The following is a 26,528-nucleotide window of genomic DNA, read 5'->3' as shown; positions in this document are numbered from 1 at the left end:
AAAAGCCAAGGTGAATGAGATAATAAATTAAAGGCAGCCAACAGCAATATAACTGGAAGATGGAGAGGTTACACAAATTATTAATATGGTCAGTAATAAGAAGGATGCTTCCTCTTAAAGACAGAAATACAGGGAAAACAATAAATCAAGAGAAGTAAGAAGGGGTTAACAGCTGGGAAATAAGAGAGAGAAAGAGCAAATTGGAAAAAGGGAGACATCTATATCATCAGTGTTATCAAATTTCCTGACATTTCTTAAAGCCTCCACTGTTGGAGCTTTAAGAACTGTAGCTTTCACTAAAGTTAGAACCTATTCCTTATAGTTAGATGCAAAAGCTGTATAACATTCCCTACCGCTCGCACACCAAAAGTAAACAAGAAGCTAAGATTTTATCAACAAAAATACCCTCTATTTCTTAAGGTAGGCTTGTGACTTCTTCAGGGTCTGTATTGTGGTCTGAATGGAGCGTGTAATACTTCAACTTCTGGTTTATTCCACATTATTTATTTTACACTGGTTTATTTCTCTGTAAACAATCCTGATGAAAAGTAATGAGATTGTCTGTTATAGCACTTAAGGGATTTTAAAATTGCTTGTTACATTAAAATAATTAGAGAAGGATAACGAAAATAAGATCAGATTAATCACACTCAACACAAGCCTATCCAATATATAAGAATCTAACCTCTGAGGAATAAAGTCCTCAAAAAAACCTACTTATAGCCCTATGATGGGCCAAACAATTTAACTATCAACCAAAACAAATATGCTTAATGAAAATCTGTAAGATGAAACAAATTATAATATAAATCAGATTAATCTCATCGGTTTCTTCCATTCAGCTTTCTTTCCTTCTGCATATACCAATGAATTCCAGTCCTTTTCAGTACTCTAAAGCTTTCAGAGGAGAAGGGAAGGAGTTGCACTGAACTCTTTTAGAGCTCATCCACAAGACTTTTAAGTGTAAATCGTACAATATATACACATCTACGTATGGGTGGCTTACAAACATACTCTGTTTGAGACGTCTCTACAAATACATTACTTACTTTTCAAAGATGTCTTTTTTTATATGCTTTTTATTCATGCAAATTCTCCATATTTAAAGATTATCTAATGATTGCTAAATAACGAATTATAACTAAGATACAGTATGACAGTCAGATTCTCCAAGCTGCAACAAACTTACTAAGACAAAAATAGCTACCTTTTCCCATATGTAGCAAAGGCTTGCTATCTAATACTTTAGATACTGGCTAAATGATGGATTCAGTTCAAAGTAAAAACTTTTATCTTTGTTGACTTACTTTTAATCCCACAAAGTTCAGAGCTGTATTTTTTAAATTGTACTTCAGTAATTATTCCTTCGGTCTATCAATAAACACCAAGTTTTGTATACCAATGAAAAACAAATGAGAACCCTAAAGAGAGTAGTGTCAAGAGATACGGATCTAATTGTAATAACATTTTTAGAAATACTTTAGGGCAATATGCACTTCATTATTAATATTATGAAGCAAATTTCAAACAATGCATCAACTGAAAGGATATAATTTTTTACTCATAATCATACACTCCCATGCCTACTTCCCTAATACAATTTACTACACTAGAATTTAAGGACTGTTATTAAAAAGTAAATTCAAAACTGCAGGCTGTTACAGTTAAAAAAAGAAAAAATTCTCACCCAACCAAAATAACCAAACAAAAACAACCCACCCACTCAAACACGTAAAATACTCAGAAAAGAAAGGCAGATATTTACTTTGGCAGACAGAACAGTATTTATAACTTGTTCATTTTTTAACATTAATAGCTAGCATGAATGCCTAACTAAAATAAGATGTAATACATACTGCTTTCAAAGCCAAGCAAGCAATTAAAGCTAATCAAGTTGCAAGTTGTTCTCCTCCCATGAATGCCACATTCCTTGCAGGAAGGAAAGGCGGTAAGCAAATGTCAACCTGTTCAAATTTTAAGAAAACTAGCATGCAAGACAATATGTCCAGCAACTAGGAAACCAGAGCTCATTATTAGTCTGAACCCCGACAATCTGAATCAGAATGAAAAATAAAACCTTTTTATTCTGCTTCCTCCTCTTCCTTATTTCTACCTTTTAAAAAGAAGGAGGTGATACTCTGTAGCAGCTGTTAGCAGCTGTTCACTCTTGCATTTCAAAAAACTGGTAAAGGTCATTGCCAAAACTAGTATATTCAACTTACTGAAAAATATTTGCCAATTGCTTCTACTTTACAATTAAGATACCAAATCTACATTGAAATATCTTTAAAAAAATTTGCATGGTTTTCCCATGGAGCCCGACAGTGGTTGAATGCTCTCTGTACTCTCTCCCATCCCTCAGGAAAAAGACAAAAAATCATTTACTGTTTACATGCAACACAAAGGTTCAAAAGTACTGGCCTTTGTTTCTAAAGGTGATTTTTACTTTTTAACACCACCCTTCTCTCTCCGGGAATATGCTGCATCATACATTACTTACCATTAATGTTAAACATTGAACAGGTAAGAATATTATTACTGATGGACTATAATTCTAATCATGCACTTACTAAAGTTTGTGGGGGTTTTTTGGTATCAATATAAACATAGAGCATTCAGCCACTAGAACAAGTCTAGAAGCAGCAGCTACTTCAACAGGAGCTTTGAAATAGTAAGTTTCTTATATTGCCATGGAGACAAGTGGTCCTCACATTCAGTGTGATTGAAGAGATGGTTTAAAAAGCTTAAAACACAGATGTGATGCAGACTTTTCATCTGTCCTTTGCTTCCTCACTCTTGTCTTTCTCTGATAAGAATGTACAGTTAGGACATGTTTACTGTAACATGGCAGTCAAGACTGGGCACAAAACAGATGCATAATAATACATGTTTGGTTTCAGTTGCATTATTTCTCACAATGTGGGACCACAATTTAGGTAACCAGAGGTGAACACGTTGGAATAGAAAAAATACCAAACCCAAACAAAGCACATGAACTATATCACTACTGTACTTTATTGCCTAGATTTACTGCAGAGAAGGAAAATCACAGGAGAAGAAAACTAAGTGTTCTTGAGTCACAGAAATATTCACGTTGAAGTCACACACAATATGTGGACAGATGTGCCCTTTGAATAGAAAACACAATTCTTTCTCACCAAAAGGGCATTAATTTAACATTTGTGTGAAGAAAAATTTTGCTATTTGAAAAAGCTATTGTTACTGCTTACGCTTTTGGTAGGTTTTTAAGTACAGCCTGAATTGAGTAGAAATGAATTTTGAAAGAAGCAGAAAAAGCTTGAAAACATCATTCCCTTTGCATTCCTTAACTTGCACAACTCCTCCCTGCCACCCGTAAGTAAAGCTGGGCAAGTTAATACCAATGCCTTATGACATTTCATGCCAAAGTTCTCACCAGCTGATCTAACAATATATTGCCCTTTTCCAGGGTTTAGAATTTAGACTTTGAAAGGTTGAAATACGTAGACACAAGTTTTAAAGAACAACCACTTAAGAATTTAGAAGTTTAAAGAAAAACTAAGATCTTTAAAAGTAACCAGCAATTTTAGCAGCCATCCAGTTTCAGCACTTTAAAGGGACCACAGTTTAATCTGAGGTACTCGTCGCCTTACAGTAAGGCCTCCTCACAGTGTATGCAAATACCAATAACAACAAAAAGTAACTTCTGGTAACCTTACTCCCATGGGTGAGATATATTTTAGTAGAGCAGCTAGGAGGATATGAACTGTAAATCCATGACCATCGCAAATCGGCTATGACCTATTCCTTTAAAAGAAGCTTGAATTTAATTACCCTCCTTGTTTTCACCGTACTGACGTACGGAATTAGACTCTATAACTCGAAAGTTATAAAGTAGGTATGTTGATTGCGTGCAGATGCACGGGGGATCGCTCCTCCACAAGCGTGCATGCCCGAAGTGACGAACCATCTCACATTTATACAATAAAACAAATGAATATTCAATTAACGCCTATACATATTCGTTACCTAAACTGCTTACTCTCGCTTCGTATGTTAATTAGCTTATCAGTCTGTTGCCTGGAATGTGGTGGTCTTGCAGGTTTGTAGGTGATTCATGTTCTTGTGACCATCCGATCTTCTTCAGCAAGGAGACTTAGCACTCACTCCCTCTAGACAGCATTGGAATATCTCTCATCCTTTTCTCATTCTTTTTTAAAATAGCCCCTTTTGTTAGAGGAAGAAGGGCAGGCGTCTCCTCAAAACTGTAGGCGTCTCCTCAAGGCTGTGTGCCTATGTGACCAGACACCGCACCCATGACTAGTCACCATACCCACATTCCTTGAGCAGACATATACAATCACAATCGATGTCCATTGTCCCCATTTCACACTATTTCTCCATATCAGTACAGCACTTTTAAGTAAATAGATGCTTGAAGCAGCAGGCAGTGAAAGCAATGGGATGAGATCATGGTCAGATAGGTAATTTCTTTTCATAACCATACCCACCAGACAGGTTTAGGGCTTTCACAGAAAGCCAGTGGACATGCTTCTTGAAAGAAAAAATAAGGGACTTGTTACATGCAAGACCTGCCTAAATCACAGAGAGGATTTAAACACAGGGGCACAGGAGCAGGAGGCATAGGCAAAGGTACAGAATAATCTCGCTATAGTCCTCTCCTAAGACTCCATACAGAACAGGGACTCAGCTTCAAGGAGAAGCCAGTTAAGAAGCTTGAATGAGTGTTCAGGTAATTCTTGTGCAACTTTATCAAAAAACCAGAACCCTGTGAAGGACTTCAAATATTCCATGACCTGCCTAGGGTATTGGAAGAAAACAGGAACCACTAAAGGAGCAAAGTATCTGCCAATAAGAAAGTTTGTGGGAAGCAAGGGTATTCAGAGAAGTATCAAAGATATCCTGGAAATATTGGCTAGTAAATATGAATAAAATGGGTTCAGTGATACTTTGCTCAGAATAATGTTCAATAGTGAGGTTCACAGCTATAGGAAACAGCAGGAAAACAAGGAATTCAGGGGGTTCCTAAATGAAGACAGAAACTGCCTTCACTTGTAATTCAAGGTCTGAAATCAGGTTGTTAAGATTCATGAAAGTCAATTTAGATAAGATTTCTTCAATACATTAATTATAATTTATTCTAATGTATTCTTTAACTAATAAACCCAAGGTATTTTATTCCTTCCAAGCGTATTTGTTTTACATGCATAAGGATTCAAAAATAGTACTATTTAAAATCTAACCTCCAATAAATTTGAGTAATATGGTAAATACATCACAAAGAAAAACCAATAGATGGTAAAGGATCAGGTTTGGTTTGGGGTTCATTTGAAACAACAGGATTCTTCACAGTGGTCATGAATAAAGCATTTAATTTTGATTCATTCCAATAAAACCTTTATGGTTCACTGGTATATATTACAGGGGCTGGTTTTTTGGTTTGTTTGGTTTTGTGGTTTCTTGTTTTTTTCTTGGGGTTTTTTTTTTCCCTGAAGCCAATAGCAGAATTTCACTGACTTCTATATGCAATAGATTTCATTCTTATATGTTGATCATATGCTGACATATTATATTCCCATACCTATGTTATAATGGCATTCCTATATTCTGTACATTTTCAGAATTATACATCACAACTCCATCACTTCCATCCATCTTTCAGCTCATTTTATTCTCCTATTTCAGTGTACAACCTGGTTTACTTATTTTCATGCCTGCTGTTCATGGTCTTCTGTTTTTCAGCTTCTTATCTTTGCCATCTCCATGCATAATATTCCTTTGCCCTATTGTATTTTCCCATGCCTGCATTCTTAAGCCACTCCAGATCTGTGGCTATGCCCTTATGCCTTTAAGTTTCCACCCTTTCGTTTGCAGGATTCTGTGGTTGCATCCTGAAATCCCCCCAGGAGGTTTGAATTCCCCATGCCCATTAAATCTAACAAAATTAACAAAATACCAAAATTCTTGGGCTGAAAATATTGCCTCTAATTCTAAGTACAATAAATTGAGGGGGAAAATGCCATTCCCTTTCTTATGAAAGCCAAGCCAATGTCAAGCAATCAGATAAGAACACAGCCACAACACCAGAAGCTTAATAAATGCTGCATGCCTTTCCTAGAACCTTTCCCATCTTTGCTGATTGCCCAGATACTAATCTCTAACTAGAAGAATTCCCCTCCCCAACCAGTTCACATCTGTTTAGCAGTGAATATACTTCTGCAGTCTGGATAAATTAATGTATTTCCTGCAGGACTCTGAAATTGCTAGAGAAAAGCCAGAACCAAATTCTCACTCTCATTAAAAAAAACCCCAAGCAACCAACCAACCAAACCACAAAAAACCACCCTTTCTTTTTAATCTGTGGTAAATTTTCAACTACCAGTGAGGATCAAAACATAAATGCAAAAACATCAACATCCCAAACACTGGATTAAATTCTTATCAGGACCAAACAGAATTATTTTAAAAAAAATTCTAGTTTGCTATACAGTTTTGTAAATGCAACCTTTTAGCTACATTTTCTATATAAAACAAGCCTGGAGTTTTAGACTTCCTTACTGAAAAGCTAATGGGTTGCTGGAACTTTTACCGCCACACACACGCTACAAATATTTAATACCATGCAATGGAAAACAGCTTGCAGGATAGATGCTTCCTTGAATAGCAGTTGCAATTTTAAGGCTTCTCAACTGTAAATCTGAGATAAGCCAAGGCTTTTTGGGTACTTATCTGAACCTGAACTCCAAACAATATGAAGTTCACACAACACTAGTAATTAAACAATGCCGTGTTTTTTTACTCTAGAATTGCTGTCAAAGAGATAAGAGCTATCATTATAAATATAATGGTATTACTTAATTGAGTTTAAAAAAAGTTCAAAGTATAGGAGGTTTACAGAGATAAAACTTTTACTGAGACACTTACTACTGTCAGGAGGAAAATAGTAAGGAAAAATGCAAAGGAGGAAATAGAAACAGGGATGTTCTGTGTTTAGTCACCATGCCACAAGGGTTAATATCTATTCCAGGAGTATAACCCGAGAACCTCAAAGTGATCCAGCACACCCAGACAGCAATAAAGCAACTGTTGGTAGCAGCTTCACTGATGGTTTCAAATGAGCCGTGGTATAAACTGCAGTGACCAAGAAGTCTCCTCACCCAAATACTTACTCTGAAAAGAAATATGGCAGGTGGTCAGATCCTGACCATTCTAGGAAATAGAGACAGAAGGGGATACACTTAAGGAGGGGAAAAAGATGTAACAAGACAAAAGGTGTAGGTCAGAAGAAACTATCGGGGAGTTTCTCTGCTATGAAGACAGGCTGAGGGAGTTGGGGTTGTTCAGCCTGGAGAAGAGAAGGCTCTGCAGAGACCTTAGAGCAGCCTTGCAGTACCTAAAGGGGGCCTGCCAGAAAGCTGGAGGGGGACTTTCTACAGGGGCCTCTAGTGACAGGACAACGGGGAATGGCTTTAAACTGGAAGAGGGTAGAGTTGTACTAGATATTAGGAAGAAGTTCTTTACTGTGCAGGTGTGAGGCACTGGCACAGGTTGCCCAGAGCAGCTGTGGATGCACCATCCCTGAAGTGTTCAAGGCCAGGCTGGATGGGGCTTTGAGCCCCATCCACTGGTCTAGTGTAAGGTGTCCCTGCTCATGGCAGGGGTCTTGGAACCAGGTGATCTTTGAGATCCCTTCCAACCCAAACCATTCTATGATTCTATAACAGGTCTGCATATCACTGATTTTCAAAAAAACAGAAGTCTGGGTTTTAAAGACTTTAATGTATGACTCACACAGCCATTACAACATAGTCACCTTTTCTATCCTTCAATTTTCTTAATATGTAAAAAAAAAATCTAATAGTACAAATACAAATTCAAAATCTGCATTTGTTTCACCACTGTTTCTACAGTGTATTGTAAATAATTCTGTGCTGAAGTATGTTCAAAATTGCCAATAGTAAAAAAATATGTAATAAAACTTTTCAGCCTAAAACGTTTGACTTAAACATGCAACAGTGAAGCTTCCAGAGCTACCATAGCATAACAGTGGATGAAGCAATCATCTACCGTGGTCCAGTATTTACTGCAAGCTGATAGATTGAAATCAATGCTTATGTTATAAATAATAGGAAACGTGTCATCTGAGAGTATTTCCCAGCAGTTCAAAGGTAGCACACCCACTGACGTACTCAAAGAAGATCCACTAACAGCTCTAAACTTGAAAAGTCATTTAAATTTCATTTGAAATATTTCATATACCCCCAACTAAGACACTCCTCTTTCTCCTCCCTGATAGATTGATTTTAGAAGAGGCTAATTACATTCTAAAGATAATTTGAGTTCAATCATATCTTAATCCTCATAAATACATTCAAGCACACACCTGGCTCTAGGCCACATGATCAAAGGTGGTAGCAGTTTGGCTTAAAACACCCTAGTAAAGACTAGGGTTTGGGTGGAGTGGAGGAAGTAGAGGGATAGAGAGATTGTTTACATGCAGCACTGTATTTCTATTAGCCAGTGGTTTTAGACGGTCAATTTCTTCAACATCAGATTCAGGTAGGTACAATTTGATTATGTCTTTTGGTAACTGGCTGGTTTTCATTTTTGCTTTTCCCCTAGATACCACTGTCTATGAATGTGTCAACATTTCTTGCATATGATCAGCCCACGATAAGTTACTGTGGAGTACATCATGAACTGCTTGCTCACAAGCCCTATGACTCCAATAACCAGGAAGAAACAGTGGAAACACACCTAGAAACTGATCTGGATCTGAGCACAATAACAACAGCAGCACGAATCAAGGAACACAGTCAGCAGCTGGCTTAACTGGTGTTTTTTTGTTGGTTTTTTGTTTTTGTTTTCCCTGTAGCAGAGGTCGCAACCAAATTCTATGTATGGACAGAAATGAGAAGACATAATATTATGGATTCTAGGATCCCTTTTCAAATTAAAAATTAATCACAAAGAATAATTGTTTCAACTCTACAATTTGTAATTAGTTAAGTTGTGCAGTATTTTTCTGACTTCAGAGTATGACCCTTTAAGTGGATCTTTTTCAAAACTCATCCTACCTACCTGTATAAACTGTACAGATGTAATGTATTTTTCATATTGTAAAGTTTCAATTACCAAGAACAGCTGGTATGTACAGAACCATAATTTAATTACATCTTAATTTACAAGTTTCAGTTTCTAAAGTCTCAAATTAACAAAGGTTATTTCTTGTGTTAAGTTACTCTGTTTTGTAGGGATCATTTTGTTACTGCTTTTGTGCCCAGAAAACTTTAATCTAAAATTCTGTCCTTTGCAGAATATGCATCATTTTTACTGTGTTTAATGTGTAGAATTTTATCTACTGGTTCCAGAAATAATGCATTAACCAAAAGGAGGGTTAAACTATTCAGACTTCTAAGAAATTCTTAAAATACATAGCCAAGTTTTCTTATAAATGAAAATTACAAAAAAAATAAAATTCTCCTCAAACTTACCTGTTGCCTTGAAATACAGCCTGATTTCTAAATCAGAAGAATGTAATGATAAACAGATATATTTTAAGAACAAAGTTTACATATGCAACTGCTAGCTGACACTGATGATGTTTTGTTAAGTCTCACTGTTCTGCAAGACAATATGGACAGGAGACTTCAACAGGCAGCTGTCTTTACAAAAACTGCTGTGAAAGCAGAGCCTGCCAAATCAGGCATTTGTATTTCTACTTAAAGACAAATAGGCCCAAAACCTGCTTCTGTCAAAGATAGCTGCTGATGGAAGTGGCAACAGAGACAAGACCTTGGAGTTATACTAATCTTAGAATGTAAAATGTTATTCTTAAGTAAGAAACTTCTACTTTGCTGAAATACACAGTAATTTGGATCAAATGTTAAAGGTTAATAGTCCTTTAACATTGCGATACATCAAACAAAGAAAAAAACCCCAAAAATCTCTAAACAAACATAAAAAAAATGTAGTATTAAGTCCTTAAAAATTACTACATTGCTTGTCTACTATTTAATATCTGGATTGAAGCATTCCTATATCCCATTCTTTGGTTTTAAATCTTCAAGACTTCTCAATACTGTATGAGAATAACTTTTATAACACTACCCTCATGTTGTAATCATAAAAGATTACAGAAATTAGAAAAATATTATATGCTGACTTGGTAAATATAAAAGGGAACATGAGCCTTCCAAAGTATAGGAGAAAAAAGTTTCATATGGTGAAGCAACTTTTTTATAATAAAGAGAAAATATATAACCACAAATCTATTTTTCTGAATGTTTATCCCACCATATTTTCCTGTAGCTTCAAAGCAGAAGACTGAAATTTAAAATTAGTTCAACTGTTTGTACAAAATATAAAGCAAATATAAAGAAAAATAGCTTCAAAATATTGTTAACAAATGAATCTGCATTCACTATCTTTTAAGTGGAAACAAAGTGTCAAAACAGAATACATTGTATTGGTTATTTATTTAGCATCATAGATTTTGTAACATATTTTGCATAAATTATTTCCTATTCAAAACATTACTTGTCTTTTTAAGACTCATCTTAAATCTCCACACTTCAGTTTCTTATTTCTTTACTACATGGGTTCTTGCATTTCTGGTCATCTTCTACAGTGCTGGATTTTTTTAATGCACAGTTTGAAAATACATTTTGCTAATTATAAAATGAAACCAAAAATGCAGTGTCATTCTGGAGCTGAGTGACTTTTATACTGCAGGAAGAAGCTAACTGCTTCATTTCAATGTTGTTTTTAAGGTTTAATGTTTAAGCATTCTGGTCGTAATAGAAGGCCTGAGCTGTTAGGATCAGGTATCACCCTCCCAAAAGATTTCAGCTATTCTTACTCTGTACTTCCTATGCTTTACCTTGACCCACTGCCCTCAAGTATGTGTATGTATGGTGCGTGAACATGGTCCTGGCACTGATGTAACTACTCAAATTGCACAAATGTTCAAATGTATTTCTTGTACCATGTACTCCTAATTTATGGAGAACTGTACAACATTAATATTTTCAATGTTAGACACTCTAATGAACGTAGGCTAAGCAACATGATAAAATAACTCTCACGTCAAGAGACGCAAAATCATTTTGATACATCTTGTTAAATGAGCACTACTGGGTATTTATTCACATACACACGAATGTTTCTTCCTTTGTTTCTTGCCCTAAATAGTGAAGCATACATTAATGAATCTGGTTTGTCTTGGACCTGTCCTGAAAGACCTGCAGTTTCAGACCAACATATCAATAGGCAAATGTTAGAACAGCAGGGTCACAGAAGCAGCAGCAATCCCGCACCTCACAGGTCTGCTATACTATCACAATCAGCTTCCTGGGCATTTGTCATGCCAGGCACTCTGTAACCCAAATGGGCCACTCCAGTGCTCTGAAAGACAGATACAACACCCCAGGACCCACAGCAGCAGTGGAATATTTGCCTACCCCACAACTAGAGTGTTGAAACATGTTTCCATACACATAACTGAATACCATTTATTTCATGGACTACAGCAGCCTGAAATCTGCTATTCTGAACAAGATGGATGTCTTCAAGAAAACCAGATGGCAGGTAGGTACCTTCCCTAAAAAATCCATATCGTGCAAAAAAAAATCTAGGTTATGCTAACCCAAACAAGGACTCACTCCAAAGGTCCTATGTTAGTGTGTGTATACCTGCTTTCTGACATACTATTGCCAGCTTTATTCTGACTTGGACCGCACAGAAATAGTAAATGCTCTAGTTATGAGGACAAAACAAAATATCACCTAAGAAAGCCCCAGTCTTCTAAGCTACAAGTTAGCAAGAAGAAAGTAGGCGGAGCCTATCTGTTCAAATGTTTATTTACAGAGGGTCACTTTCATATATCATTAGCCTTTGCTGCAAGATCCATAAACCAGAAACAGCAGTAGCCAACAGCATCGATCTCAGTCTTACAGTCAAGTGACACCACCATACCCTGCTAGATCATTTTATCAAGAAAAATCTGGGTGAATTCATTATGCTTGCAGAATGCAAACTGATGGAGTATAACCTCTATCAATAAAAAAAGCACAGACATTTTTTAAAATAAATCTAGCCACAAGCAACAATTCACAGTTCCTTGATCACTGGATCATGTTTGTACAGCAAGTTACAGGGCTGAAATACCCATTAGGAAATTGAGCACAAGTACCTGAAAGGAGTGCTTATCTAAAGAAGGTGTATAGTCAGATTAACGATTAATCTGACAAATTACGGCATATGTCTCAAGACAGTACATAAAAACATAACACAAAAATAACATCTATACAAGAAAGCAAATGACGTTTCAATTACAAAGCGATCAAAATTTGCAGTATAAGGCATTGTATAAACTGTTGTATAAACAAGGGATCTGACAGCTATCACTAGCAACAACAAAATCCATACACAGTTTTCAGAGATATGTCACAAATATCAGACTTCTTTTGGCAACATACAACAAACGGAAAACGTACCAGCCTCAGAAGTTGTGTACTAGATAGCTTTACTGACAACCACTCAATTTCTCCCCTTCTATCTCAAGGCATTTTTTATCCCTTACTCTTATTTCCAATCCTCAGATTGGACAAGAGAGCAGAAATTGTGCAAAACCCACAATGCGAATGGTAAAAAAAACCCAAAACAAACCTGCAAAGGCAACACCACTGACTAGAATAATGACACCAGGATTCCAGTATCAATGGAACTATAATAAATCTGGAAATTGCTTTATTAGCAATATAGGCACTTCGAGATAGTTAATTGCATGCTCATGTACAGTGTCAAATACAAGCAGCTGTATTTAGTTGCTAAGTGGTCTAGCAGAAATAGTCTGTTGAACAAGTAAGAAAGAACAGTTCAACATGTGTTCCCTAGCCTGATCCTCCTTTCTTGAGGGAAAGATCTTTTTGCTCCAGACTTTTACATGGCTCACAGAGGCCTGGGCTTCCTGAAGGCAAATCTTGCCAGTAAAGGCATAAATACCTGTAAATGAATATAATAATGGGTTTACTTGGTCAGAACAAAGTACATCTAGGCTTGATAACATGGCTTGAACAGCAGCTGAAAGAAGAAACCCAAAGAACTAAAGAATGGGGTGAACACACAGGAATATTTCCCCAGAATGCTCCTACAGTCCCCAACAATTGTAGGTGAGGGACTTAATGAGCGAAATGTGGTGTCTTATATAGTCCCTCTTTGAATGTGTATATGGTTTCTTTGAAGCCACATAAATTTATAACACTCACAACTCCTGAAGAAAGTAGATTTATTTGACAATAAAAGCTGCCTCCTTTCTTTATTCCAGTAGAGAAGAATGATAGAGTAGTGTAATAATAACACTTTTCACTTCCACTTTTGACACAGAAATATCATTATCAAGTAATTAATAATGACAGACTGACAACTTCCAGGTAGCTTGAATAACATCCATCCAGTCATCTAAAGTACAGACATTATCTGAAACCTTGTAGATTTAATTATCAGATTTCCCTTGTGGGTGTTCTTAAAATCAAGATTCAGCTCACTAGAAAGCAGAATATTTTTTTAGCTTTATCAAGTCCATCACAACAGTAAACAAAAAATAAGCCTGTTCCTCACAAAATATAGCAAACCACTTTTCAACATAGACACACAGGAATCTCTTATTAGGTCAAAGTTTGACTGCATGATCCTTATTTAAAAGGATCATTAAATTCCACAAAAAACCCTAACATTTAAGTGAATTAACAGTTCTATTATAAAGTAACAAGGCCAAATTCCATTTTCCTGTTCTACCTAAGTATAGAATCTGATTAATTTTAATTATAAAGTTTCAGAATAAATCAACGTGAACATCAGAGTTCATTATTAATGTTATTTTAATGAACACCTAAGGAATTAACATTTTGCCACTAGAAACTTGCCAAGAATTTTTATGTAAGCTGAAGTGCAGCATGCACAACTGTGAAAATCCCACATGGCAATAAAGCTTATATTCTACTTTATCAACATCAATTTTCTATGTAAATAACTCCTCCCTAAAACTGTCTTTTTAGATGGTTAAATACACAGGAGCACCTGCTGTGTAGTAGCAAATGAGCCTGCAACATGGAATTCATTATACCCAGTCCTGTTACATTAAAGCTCTAATACATCCATGATAGTGGACACTTCAAAGTGTCACCACTATAGACATCACACATGTAACAATAACAATATACGTGTGAGCATTAATTAATGTTGCATTAGTATGGAATTTATTTAGATTAACTAATGTTTGATGACTGCCTTATTAATTCCCTTGGGTCAACTCATGTAAACAGGATGGATGTTATTGTAATAAACACTAGAGGAATTAAAAATGTTCAGTTACATAAGAACATGATTTTTCCAGCTTTCATAGAGTGCCTTCCATGTTGTATTCCTTAAGAAACAGACTTTTAAGGTGGATGCAATTTAGCAATAGCTCTATCTACAATCTAATCATAAAATGATTGCACCAATGAAACATATTTCAAAGTCAAATAGTTTGAACATTGTATATACTAACTCTGTGCCTTTTAGAGAACCAAAACTAATCAACTGGGGATGAGAATACTCATTAAAAGAAAACGATGTGTCCCTCTAGCACTCGGTACTTCAATAATTTCAGTAGTTTTATACAAGAGTATGTTATAAATGAAGCATGGAAAGCCATTAACTGAACCATTCATACTGAATACATTTTGTTGTCATTTATTCTTTCAAAAGAAATAATGAAACTGCTTTATTTTTCTAGTAATGATGATGCATCTCCCTCTTACATCTTGCTGTTGGTAACTTTATTTTTAAAGAATCTGTCAACTCACACAAATAGTCTAGATTTCACTATCGAAAATCTTTATTCTCATTTTCAAGAAAGAAAAAATACAACTATCAATGCTATATCTGAATATGCAAGTTTTCATGAAGAAAATTATTTTTTCTTGTCTTCTGCTTTAGCATTATCTAGACAGTTCATATTTCTCCTTACATTTCTGCTAGTTCCTTTCTCCAAGCTCTGTCACAATTGAGAATGCAAAAAATAAATAAAAAAATATTCAGACTGAGTTACTGGAGGGAAAAAACCCAGGGTTAAATGCCTTTCAGGTATCAGTCTCCAGAGCTGAACAGGTTTGCTGCCTACCGAACACAGGCTTATCTGACTTAAGTGCCTTTTGCTTCACCACTAGATCTTACAAACCAACCTCATAAATATGCTAATGCTATAAGATGCTAATAAAAATCAACCTGGTTTTGTTGTTCTACCACTACACTACACAAGGTGGTGTTGGGTTTTGGGTTTGTTTTGGTTGGGTTTTTTTTTGTTTTGGGTGAGTTTTTTTAAAACTTTTTGCACCCTAAATCCTTGAATACATGATGAATATATGTCAGTAAAAACTGTCCTAATTCTACTTTTATCAAGTGATTAAAACAGAAGCTTCACAAGTGGAACTGGAAGGGGTGAACACAATGTCCTCCCCAACTCAAAGCAAAATCACCTTTACTACGGCAGATGTTTCTCTAACTTCTTCAAAAACCTTCAGTCTCTGGGGAAACACAGTATTTACATCAATTTGTATCCATACTTAACTATTCTTGCTATTAAAATATTTTTCCTTACACCTAACGTAATTGCTGCTTACAACTCTCGGATGTCTAAACCCGTATGTGTCATGGCCACCTTGACAAATGCCATACAGGTTACTACTGACTGAAAGTCTCATAATATTTGAAGAGAAGAAAGTAAGATTTTTCCCAAAATTTGAGCTTCCAGAAAAACAGATGCACCACTTGTGAAAATGACCAGTACATTCTTTTATAAAAAAATCTTTTTAAAATTATATACTTAAATAGGAATGGAATTAGTGAACCTGATCAGAAATAAGTATTCTTGATTAAGTTTCTATTTCCATTTTTAAGATGTTACCATTCGTAAGATTTGTAAGACAGGATTCATAATCCTGTCTAATGTCTAGCTTAAATATAGCTATTTGTAGGCTACTTTTTTCCTGAAGCTTTCCTCCATTTCTTTTTTCTTTGAATAACTCCTTGAATCTACAAAGTCTCATGAAAATACCTGGATCCTAAACAGGCGTAAAGATCTGCCTCTGTTCTGCACTGCAGGATCACTGTTATGATTTAAATTTCAAATGACAACTCAAATGTAAATTGCTGCCAGTCTCTTCTCCAATATTCACAAGCGTTGGCTCTTGTTCATTCTTTTCGTGCCTGCCTGCATGCATTTTGCCTCAGGATTTTTGAAGTTCCACCTTTTCTTTAGCAAAGGAATTAAGAGACCCACTGAAATTAAGAACTTATTTCAGATCATTTAAACTGCTATAAATTATATTCAAAGATTTCTTCATGTAATATGCAAGTATCTTACCGAAAACCTTAATTATTCTTTGAAAAAGAATAAATTGATTTGTGCTTCCAGAAATAAGAATTAACGGCCTATTTGTAAGACTTTGCTTTAAAGTTTTTCTTTTACAAAATTCGAAGAAGGGGGAGGAAATTTAGGCAGGGCAATTGCTAATACCACAAAAATACAATAGTTACTGAACTAAAACACTCATATTGCTAGCTAAAACTTGAAGTGATTTAAATGCAGCGAAAATTCAGTATTACTCCTGAGAGAGGATGTAAAGAAAGGGGATATAAACACAGGCGCAACTAAGTTCTGCTGCTGGAACAAAAAAAATATATTCTCAAAAATTATATGTAGCTAGAATAGAAGATATTTAAGGGTGTTTTTTAAAGGGACGTACAGGTTAATAAGGCACTAAATAAAACAGGAGATGAGAAGGATTAAATTTAAGTCTGGACTGAAAATACACAAACAAATAACCTGAAAATGAAAAAGCCTTCTACCTTCCACTCAAATGAAAAACATTTTTTTTCCATTTTCTCTAGTACCAAATATCTTCTGTATATCTGAGTAAGCAGAAAGAGAGTAAGCAAATGTAAATCATTAAGAGAGATAAAAAAGCTGGCCTTATATAAATGAACTAGGAGTAACTGACCACAGAGAAATAAAGACAAGACCCACATATGCAAACATTGACATCTTAATTCTTTAACTGCTCTGTGAAGCAAATAACTCTACATTAGAGTCTCAAACAACTGCGTTTATGTTAAAAATATCTTATTGCTAACAACCTGTTTCACCTAAGAGGGAAACCAAGAGAAGTGGAAAAGTAAATCAAAGAATTATAAATACATACATAAATAATGTAGCTAAGGACACCAATAGATTGCTTATATGAGAATTATTTCAATTACATGGGGCAACGAGGACACACAATGCTGCTTCTATCAAAAGCAGAAGTCTGCTGTGATTTAGTGGCATATTTTGCCATCAACAACAATTTTCAAGACTCTCAGCTATAAAGGTAACCATGAAAAATAATTAAAAAATTAAGCAAACATTATAAAAAGAAATCTTTAACATATATATTGTAGCATCAACAGGTGAACTAAGCTGAAATAGTATGAGTTTATACATTTACTGTCTGACTGAAGAGATAAATAAGCAAACCAGTAATTAAGAATGAGGGTGAAATGTGCTAACTACCAATAAAAACTGAAATCCTTACAGTTATTTCTCACACAAAGCCAGTATCTCCATTAAAGCAGTGCAAAAATGAATCAGCATTTCACTGGAAAACATATTCTCCTATACCACAAAGTTTAGGAAATACATCCAACCAGGAAAAAAAATAATTCTATCTGCACAGGAGAAGAGGTAGATGTACAAAATGGAGAAAGAAAAGAGAGAAAAGATTGAGAGACCAACATAAAAGGAAGACCAAAATGGTTCAGCTGTGAAGGACTTGAGAAAACTGTGTAATCGGTCATTATGGTAACAGATTAAGATCAGCAAGTAAAGATGAAGTAATGAAAATGGGAAGCACAAATCAAGTGCTTATTCATATTGACTGGTCCCAAATCAGATTTAATCTACTGGCAAAAGGGGGTGAACACAATGACGTCTAGATTCAACAAGCTGTCTACTTCATCTGCCATGCCAGTAAAAATAGGTGAATAAGATGTTATGTTACATCAGAAAGATAGGATGGTAACACTATATACACATATATATATAAGACCATACTATCTGAATTGATGTTATCTTTTCAGCTTGAATACTTTTTGGACATCTCAAGGTAGATCCCTTTTTTTTTTTTTCCCCCTCTGACAAAACGGGCTTTTACTTTGCAGCAATATCTCTCAGAAGAATTTGTTTTAAAAATGCATATTTCACCTTTAGTAAAAGCACACCAAAAACCGTAAAATACTCTGCTCCCAAAATTCTTATAAAAATAAGAGCTCTGCAATCAGATACACTTGATTTAAGGATAATGAAGCAGGTTTTGTGTGCTGCAGAACCTTATAAATCTTTTATGATTTCTTTTGGGGTTGAGGGAAAAGGGGAACTGTTGAAGGAAAAGATGATAGATTACATTTGCCTGTGGGTAATAAGGCTTCCTACAAGGAGAAACAGCGTACTCCGAATAATTATATGCAGTCTGAGGCCAAGAGAGTCATACAGAGTCTAGTCCTGTCAAAAATTTCAGCTGCCACAAAATACTGATAAAAAATGCTTGAGGAAAACAGAATGAATTTACACAATTTTTCAACGTTTTTTCTTTTCCTAATTTGCTTCACTTAAACAGTAGGTGAAACCACAATTTCTTCCTTCTGCTTTGCAAAAATTCTTCCAACTTACATCATGAATGTCAATAGAACAAGAAAGTAATAGCCAAACTGCATAGAAAGGATGTCAAAACAAAAAACACAAAACACAGTACCAGTAAGAAATACAACCAGGACTGCATTGTAACAAAAATATTAAGTATATTTTTCAAAGGATGTTTATAAGGCACTACAATAAACATGGGTGTCTGGCAATATAGGCAAACACAAAAAGCACTGCATGAAAAACTCAACACCAACCATACTTTTAAAAAAATTAATGAGCCCCTTTACCCCCTCCCCCTTATTTTTACCAGATGCTACACAGCTTTTCTTTTATATCCACAGAGCTGAGCTTAACTCCCTGAAACAACATACTCTGACTCCATTAAAGTCAGTTGAAGTTCCACCATTGACTTTAGAAGAGTTGACGTTTTAAAGTAGTGGGATTTTTGCAGTTTTACAGATGATAGTCAAGAGTCAGCAATGGAGATAAAAATGAGGTTTTTGCATAGCACAGTTTGACACAGACAGTAGCTATAACAGACTTGCTAATCTCATCATTAAACACTCACCTGCAGCCTTCTGAGATATTTCCTACACTTGAAAGCATATTTGATGAGAGGGTAACTCCTTCCTTCTCACACTGAAAAAAACAACTCATCCGTATAGTGATTTAAGTATTTACAATTCATGTATCACTGAGAAATGGCTATTAAAAACCTCCCAGAGACGACTGCTCCCCTTCTTGACCAGAACCTCCTCCACCTTCTTAAAAGAATCAAAAAGACACTGAATCAAAGCTATGCTTTACTGCAACACAATTCTGAAAGAGCAAAAAAGCTGTCCTGCTGGATAAAAGGAACTAAAAATCAAAGTGTTAGCCAATCCTTCCCTTGCTCATCATGTACCCTTCCTTTCCTACAAGCTTGTTCCCAGGCTAAGAATTCTCTATGGGTTTTTTTTGAGATGCAATAACTTTATGAAACTCCCTTAGGATCCAGAGTATTATTGCCTTCTTTCTCTGAAGTCTCCTCCAAGAGATGCTAGTCCCTAGCTTAGGAAACTCCAGAAATTTCTCTCAGCTGAGCATGCTCAGCTGTTCTCAAAGCAAGTGCATTCTCCCTTCCTTTCAGAGAGCCCCACCTGAACAAGGGCTACAGGGGCCAAGAAGGAAAATAAGTGACCTTTCTCCCTGCCTCTGAGCCAAAATATAACATATAGTAACATTCAGTAAAGAGTAAACAAAAATTATACTATCGATCACATCATCCCAGAACATCAAAAGTTACAACTTATATCACAGTTCATAGATCAAAAGCATCAGAATAACTTAAATTGTTGTTCTTTGTAGTTTTAGGAACTTCAGGCTATTTTCTAGGTTGCCTTATGTGTTATTTCAGCACAAGCTAACAAGATATTGAGTGAGAATTCATTAGCAGCTGGTCAAGTGTAAACAGTTCATCAATCATTTTTATTTCCTTACTGTCAGCAGTTCTAATTTCAACTCTGGAAAAAAATTTATGTTTTAAACTGTGAAATACATCATCAAATAGTGACATTTGATAGAATGGTTTTAGATTCTCAGGCTTATTGTGGAAAAGTCAGATCGACACATAATTAAGTCATTCTTCCTTTATAACTGCCAAACCCAACTGGGGATGGGGGGGTGGGTGGGTGGGGTGGGGTGGGGGGGTGGGGTGCTTGTGTGCTTCAACTAAATCAGGTGAATGCATTACACTTTATTCCAGAAGAAATCCATCAGCTTGTACCTAAAGCTCCAGTAGAAATTCTGGAAAAATTACAAAGCTCTCTCATATTTACATGATTTCTGCCCACTGAAAGGCAACTACATATTCTGGGTTGTTCTTACATTCCAGTCAGTTAAACCAGCTACTGTAAAAGGACCCTTCTGCTGACAACAGGAGTCACATCTTCGACATATCTACCACAGTGCCCTGCTCCAGTCTTCATGGTGTTGTTTCTGCAGACACACTTTCTTGAATAGCTTTTCTACAGGAAATCTGCTGGACACTTGGCAGAAGTTCATGGAGAGGGTAGCACTGCCATTAGTCACACAAAATTGCATCATCACCCTGACAAATTTTCTGCTCATTTGGCATACCAGATTTCAGAAAAGGGCACAGTGTGACAGGGTCCTGGCGTGGAATGGGACCATCTTTTTTTTCCTTCATGTGATTGTAGCAGAAGCACACTCAGTCTCTAAAGTTATCTTTACTATAGCCTTCTGTTTATTAGAACAGAAAAATTATACAAGTTGAACAGACTAACTATCTAAGAAAGAAAGCTCAGGTGGCTAAGTGACTCAAAACATATGGAAAAGGTTACCTCCCCCTCATCTGTGTCCTGAGACAGTGGGTAGCTTACTCCTTTCTTGCTTCCTAGTCCAACACCTCCCAGCAGCTTCCTGGCTTGCAGCATTCTTAAAGAGCCTCATCTAGAACCTGGGGAAATTTTCCTTTCTCCAGATTTTATGTGGAGCTTGACTGGAGGTCCACTCCCTATAGCTGTGCAGGCCTGGGGCAGCCTCCTGCCACCCAGGTGTACCCCAGCCCACCCCACGCTCCAGGCAGTTCTCTCACTTGCACACAGCTCAAAGGCAGGAGCACCCTCCAGAGCCTTGCAGAGCTCTCTCAAATCCAAAATGCAATAACCAGAACAGGTCAATTCATCCTGATGTTAAAATAGCGTGATATGAAATGCATACAGAATACATTGAGAGCATAAACATTTAACAATGCAGTCATGTGTTGCCTGTCAGGCTGGCTGATTCCCTGCTAACAGGTGAGGCGAAGTTTCATGTGCCTGACAAAACGTTAGGTAAATTGCTCCTCCAGACAGAGTCAAAAGAAAACAAAGTGATATTCCCTTTTACATAAAAGCACTAAGAACAGTGATATTGACATTCTTTAAATTATTAAATAAGCAGTTAAATAATTACTATTTAAAGTAATAGTAAGTACAAGGAGTAATGTTTAATATGAAATATTTTCTATTGTATTTTATATGAACAGTGGGAAATTATTGTGGATTTCTGCCATACAACCAAATTCTAGAAAGATTTTTTTTCCTGCTTGGCTGGTTGTTTTTCTATGATGCATATCAACCTTCTTCAGAGAAAAATGTTAATATGAGAGAACATTGCACAAACTGAATTTGGTTGCTAAAGTTTTAATCTTGTACAGTAAAATTCTACTCTATTTCTTGCATTTCAGTTCTAGATCATGAACAGATTATATGATGTAAAACTGTTAGGTAGATTCTGAAATACTACATTTAGATAAATCTTTCTAATGTAAATTTGGCAGGGTAAAAAAATCCTGCTGATATGATAAGCTGAATCACTGTTAAATGCACTACGTTCATGCAAACAGCTCGTGAGAAAATACTTTTAGTACGCATACAACTATTCATAGCTCCTCTTGTATATTCAGCCTTCCCCAGATATTGAAGGCAAAATTGTAGAAGGGACAGTTTTTTATCTGTAGATAACCCAGAAGCCTAAAAGCCCCACCAAATTTCAGTCCAGTTTTGATGACTGCATATGAAAAGCATTCACCATGACAATTCTACGCTAATCTGGGAAAAATGGGAAAAAAGCAATTTGTAGTAAGAAAATGCACAATGAAGTCTGGGAATATTACTTTAATAAGAATGTAAGCCAATAACCAGTGGGGAAAGAAGGGACCTCATAGTCTCTTTTTCCCTCCTGACCACTCTGAAACAGCACAAATGTTCCTAGAGCTGCCCAAACAGATGTTTATCTAACCAGTCATTAACTGTGTCCATAAACAAATTTCTGTGGCCTCCGAAGGTAACCTGTTCCAGTGTTTACTCATCTATATGGTTGATTTTTTATCCTAATATCACAAAAATTTTGCCTTTTGCCAAATACATTTGTTTTTCTTTTAACAGATATGAAGAATAACTTAACAACAGATAATCTTATGAAAACCTCCTCCATATTTGAAAACATTATCGTGTTCCTCTTCTCCGTTTTTTCCTTTCTGTAGTCATCAGCTGCTTCTTACTTTTTATATACTCTAAAATCCTTGTTTCCTTTTGTTCTTTTCAGTCCACACTATTCTTAAACTGTGATGCCCAAAACTACATATGGAGCTGAGCCCTACTGATGGTTCATTTCATCTGTAATTCTCTAAGCTCCTGATGCCTTATGAATAGTATCACCGCTAAACCAGAAATCCTGCATTTTTATTTATACAGCTGACTTCTTCCCAGGATAATCATTTGCACTTGTCATTTCAACTTGCAGATTTCAGACCATCTCTCCAAATTTAAGAAGGTGGTGGTGGTGGAATGCTTTTGCTGTCCCATAAAATACTTAGAGCTCTCACCAGGGTAGCATCATTCAAACACTCACTAAGTCCATTCTTCATTCCCTTAGCCACCTTGTTAATGAAAACATGTAATATATGTGGACCCAGGCCAGTCCTTGCAGAATTACACTTAAACTATCCCAAGTTGATCTGCGATATTAAAAATATAAATTCACTAGGAATGTTATTCTTCAGTGAACTATAACTTGGAACTTCTAAGTTAACTATGCTTCTCAAGTTTGCTTATGAAAATGTCCTTCTCTCAGTGTGAAACACTGTGTGAAGAGCTACATCATGTTTACTACTTCCCTTTTAACTGCTAGCCAGCTATTCTGTTAAAGAACTAGATGTATTTGACAAAACGTATTTTGAAAATTCATGCTTGTTGTTTATCACCACCTTCTTACCCTGAAGATTTTCAGGAAAATGAACATTTAAGGGTTTCCTGCAGCTTCTTCCTGGTTATCCAAGTTACAGGGACTGATCTACAAATTCCTTAGTTTTAAGATAAGTTTTGCTTTTCCATTACTTGCAAATCCTCATTCCTCACTGTTTTTTACAATCAAGGCCAACTGTTCAGAAACTCCTTTCTTAAATATTCTATGACCTCTTTCTGGCACGTATTTCACTTTGCCTTACTAACTTCATTAAGCGCTTACTCCCAGCTAACTATTACATCAAGCCTGAAGCAGATAGAAAACCCACAGTATTTTTGAGTTACTGTCCCCCATTTAGAAAGGTTTTTACTTTCCTTCTTAGTTTCTCTTATTAATAATGGATTAGTAGAAACTTCGTGCCTTCTGCAAATTCTACTGTGTTTAACACATTCTGTGCCACAGCTTTTTTGGCTGTGTCCACAATCAATGCTTATCTCTATTTACATTGCATCTCTACATTATTTTCCAGTCACTAAAAAGCTCCTGATGCAGGCAAGGTGGTCTTTCTATGTTTTCCACTTTACCATAAGTTTGCTCTTGTGCTTTAGCTTCTACCCTCTACCTTCTTTTGAATCCCTTGTCTTCACTACAATCTTTTTTAATGAATGATTTTGCTGTTTCATTTGTAATCTTTAGAAACATGTTTCTTACTTCTAATGCTCAGATTTCTGCTTTCCTCTTCAATATTTAAATTCACTAGTTCTTTCTTATAACAGAGAAAAAAAAATCTTTGATGCTATACAAAACTTGGCCAGAGAGTGCCTTGCTGTATCATTTTTGCAATAGAATGTTTGTTATTTGGACAAAGAAGCAAGCAGCCATTCTAACCTAGAAACCACATACAAAAATCTTCATCTAGCCAACAGTCAGGCCTTACAGATCTGAGGGGAAGGTGTGACTTTCACAGCCAGATGGTGGCAATGGTTTCCCAGTGCCCCCACAGGAGCACTATGTTATAAGGTTGTCCTAAGTACAGAGCTAGATCTCACAGCAATCCCATGACACTATTTTCAAACTCCTCCTCATTTACTTGCTCCTGTCACCACCAGCCAGAGGGAATACTAAGAACAGGATCATATCCTGGCTGTTTGCAAGCGATGCATGATTCCAGATTTACAGGTTGGCCTATAGATCTATATCACAGACACACACAGCTTCTCCACTACAATAATGAACTAGAGAATAAAAAAATTAAAACTTTTACCCTGAATTAATGGTCAAAACAAAAATCTAAAACACTCCTCTGAGTTATTTTTTCAACCTCCATATTTTAATTAAGTTGTAATAACTATTTGGGTTTGTAGCAGTATCCCACTGGAGCTGTATCTAAATAAACGACAGGCAAGTAATCTGAATATTTTTTGCCACATTTGAATAACTTGCCAAATATCATTTTTGCTCCAGACATGGAAAAGCCAAACTCTTTGACAATGTCTATGAATATACAGAAGACTGATTTATATCACCCAATTAACTGCTGTCCTCACCAGTGTTAAAGAATAGGATTGCCACCTCCCCATGTTGCAAGTGATACTCCTACTAATACATTTTTTCTTTTTTTGATGTATGTTCAAGGGAATGTCATCTGCCTCCTTCTTTAACCTCATACTTGGAAACTGCCAACATGTAGCTCATACACAACCCACATGCCATTCAGTTACAGTGTGTTTCTAAAAAAACAGTTTCCCCAATCTGGCTAATTACATCTTTATTTTTTGTCTCAACCAAGAGCCGATTACAATCTACAGATACATGCTGAACATATAGACCAGCATAAAACTCTTTTTATACTGAAGCAAATCCGTAAAGCACAAAAACAGGTGAAAGGAGTCAGTAGACTCTGCTGTTTCTGAGAAGAGCAGCTGTTAATGTGAAATGAGGTGTTGGCATATCCAAGCAAGTGAAACAGGCTCAAGTTTCTGCATTAAATACACATTATTTTCCTATGGAAGAGAAAACTAGAGAAAACTCAGGAAGGAAAAACTCCTCTAAGCTTTCTAAGGAGGAATTAGCTGTAAGGACTAGCAGGTGCACGAGAACGTGTCTAAGGGTGCAACATGAGGCTTAAAGTAAGTATTAAGAATGAGTTCATAACACACACCTTGCCAGGAAAGGATAACGAGTCAGGTGGATAAGGAAGAAAGTGCAGGAGTCTTTCTGATTTCCTAGGGTGGACTGAGTTAACAGCTCACAGCCCACAAAAAGGACAGTTCTGCTCAAGTAGCCCACTTCAGCACTCTGAGTAACTAATTCCTCTTTCCCTGGGCGTGTATATAGAGCTTGTGCGCCCTTCTCAGAGGTTGACTCAGCTCAGTAAAGTGAAAGAAAATTAATCCAACAAGAACAAGCAAATAGTCACTTTGGCAAGCTGACCGGGCTGACAGACAGGGTAACAAGTATCAGAACTAGCACAAGCAAGGGGATGGACCTGAGTGGCTGACAGCACAAACATGTGGGTACACAATGGGGCTACCTATTCCAGCTGAACTGAGCACTTAGATCAAAGCAAAGCAAGGGGGAAAGGGAAACTGATGAGACAGAGCGGGGGGAAAGTGCTTCACAATGATGATAAAACACTGGAAAAGGCACCTAGAGTCAGTGGAATCTGCATCCTTAAAAATCTGGCCTTGACTGAACATGGCCTCAGGTAACCTGATCTAGGGCAGGGAGTGTCACCAGATGTCAGATGTCCCTCATAACCTAAAACATCATACAATTGTATTTTAACTAATAGATTCAATGATTAAGTTAATATTGATGATAGCTACAGAGAAAAAATTAAGTAGTCAGAGGGCTTACTACTTGCTTACAATTCTATCAAACATTTAAAATAGCACTAACAGTCTACAGACTAACTGGAAAACAAACATAGTAGAAATCGAAGCACAACATCAGAAATCCAGAATACAGCTGACTAGAAATTCACCAGAGGAATCATTCTTTTATTGAATTTTTCTAGTTTATCAAAAGCAGAATATTCCATGGAAACAGAGCAAGCACAACAGCTGACAAAACA

At 36.2% G+C, this 26,528-nt stretch overlaps 2 protein-coding genes across 3 annotated transcripts in view; one reads left to right on the top strand and one right to left on the bottom strand.

Annotated features, from left to right (window-relative positions):
- Positions 1–10,535, top strand: part of LRRTM3 (leucine rich repeat transmembrane neuronal 3) — an 86,962-nt gene extending 76,427 nt beyond the window's left edge. For both annotated transcript variants that reach the window (XM_005433456.4, XM_014286871.3), the window contains one exon: positions 8,623–10,535. In XM_005433456.4, the coding sequence (XP_005433513.1) occupies positions 8,623–8,832 (210 nt within the window). In that variant the 3' untranslated portion in view covers positions 8,833–10,535. The remainder of the gene's footprint in view (positions 1–8,622) is intronic.
- The window catches only part of CTNNA3 (catenin alpha 3), a 503,321-nt gene that overhangs the window by 338,470 nt on the left and 138,323 nt on the right, over positions 1–26,528 (bottom strand). The gene's annotated exons all lie outside the window — the stretch shown is intronic.

Source organism: Falco cherrug, chromosome 9 (assembly GCF_023634085.1).
Source record: "Falco cherrug isolate bFalChe1 chromosome 9, bFalChe1.pri, whole genome shotgun sequence".
NCBI lineage: Eukaryota > Metazoa > Chordata > Aves > Falconiformes > Falconidae > Falco > Falco cherrug.
The sequence above is the reverse complement of the archived record's forward strand: the minus strand, read 5'-3'. Positions and strand labels throughout refer to the sequence as shown.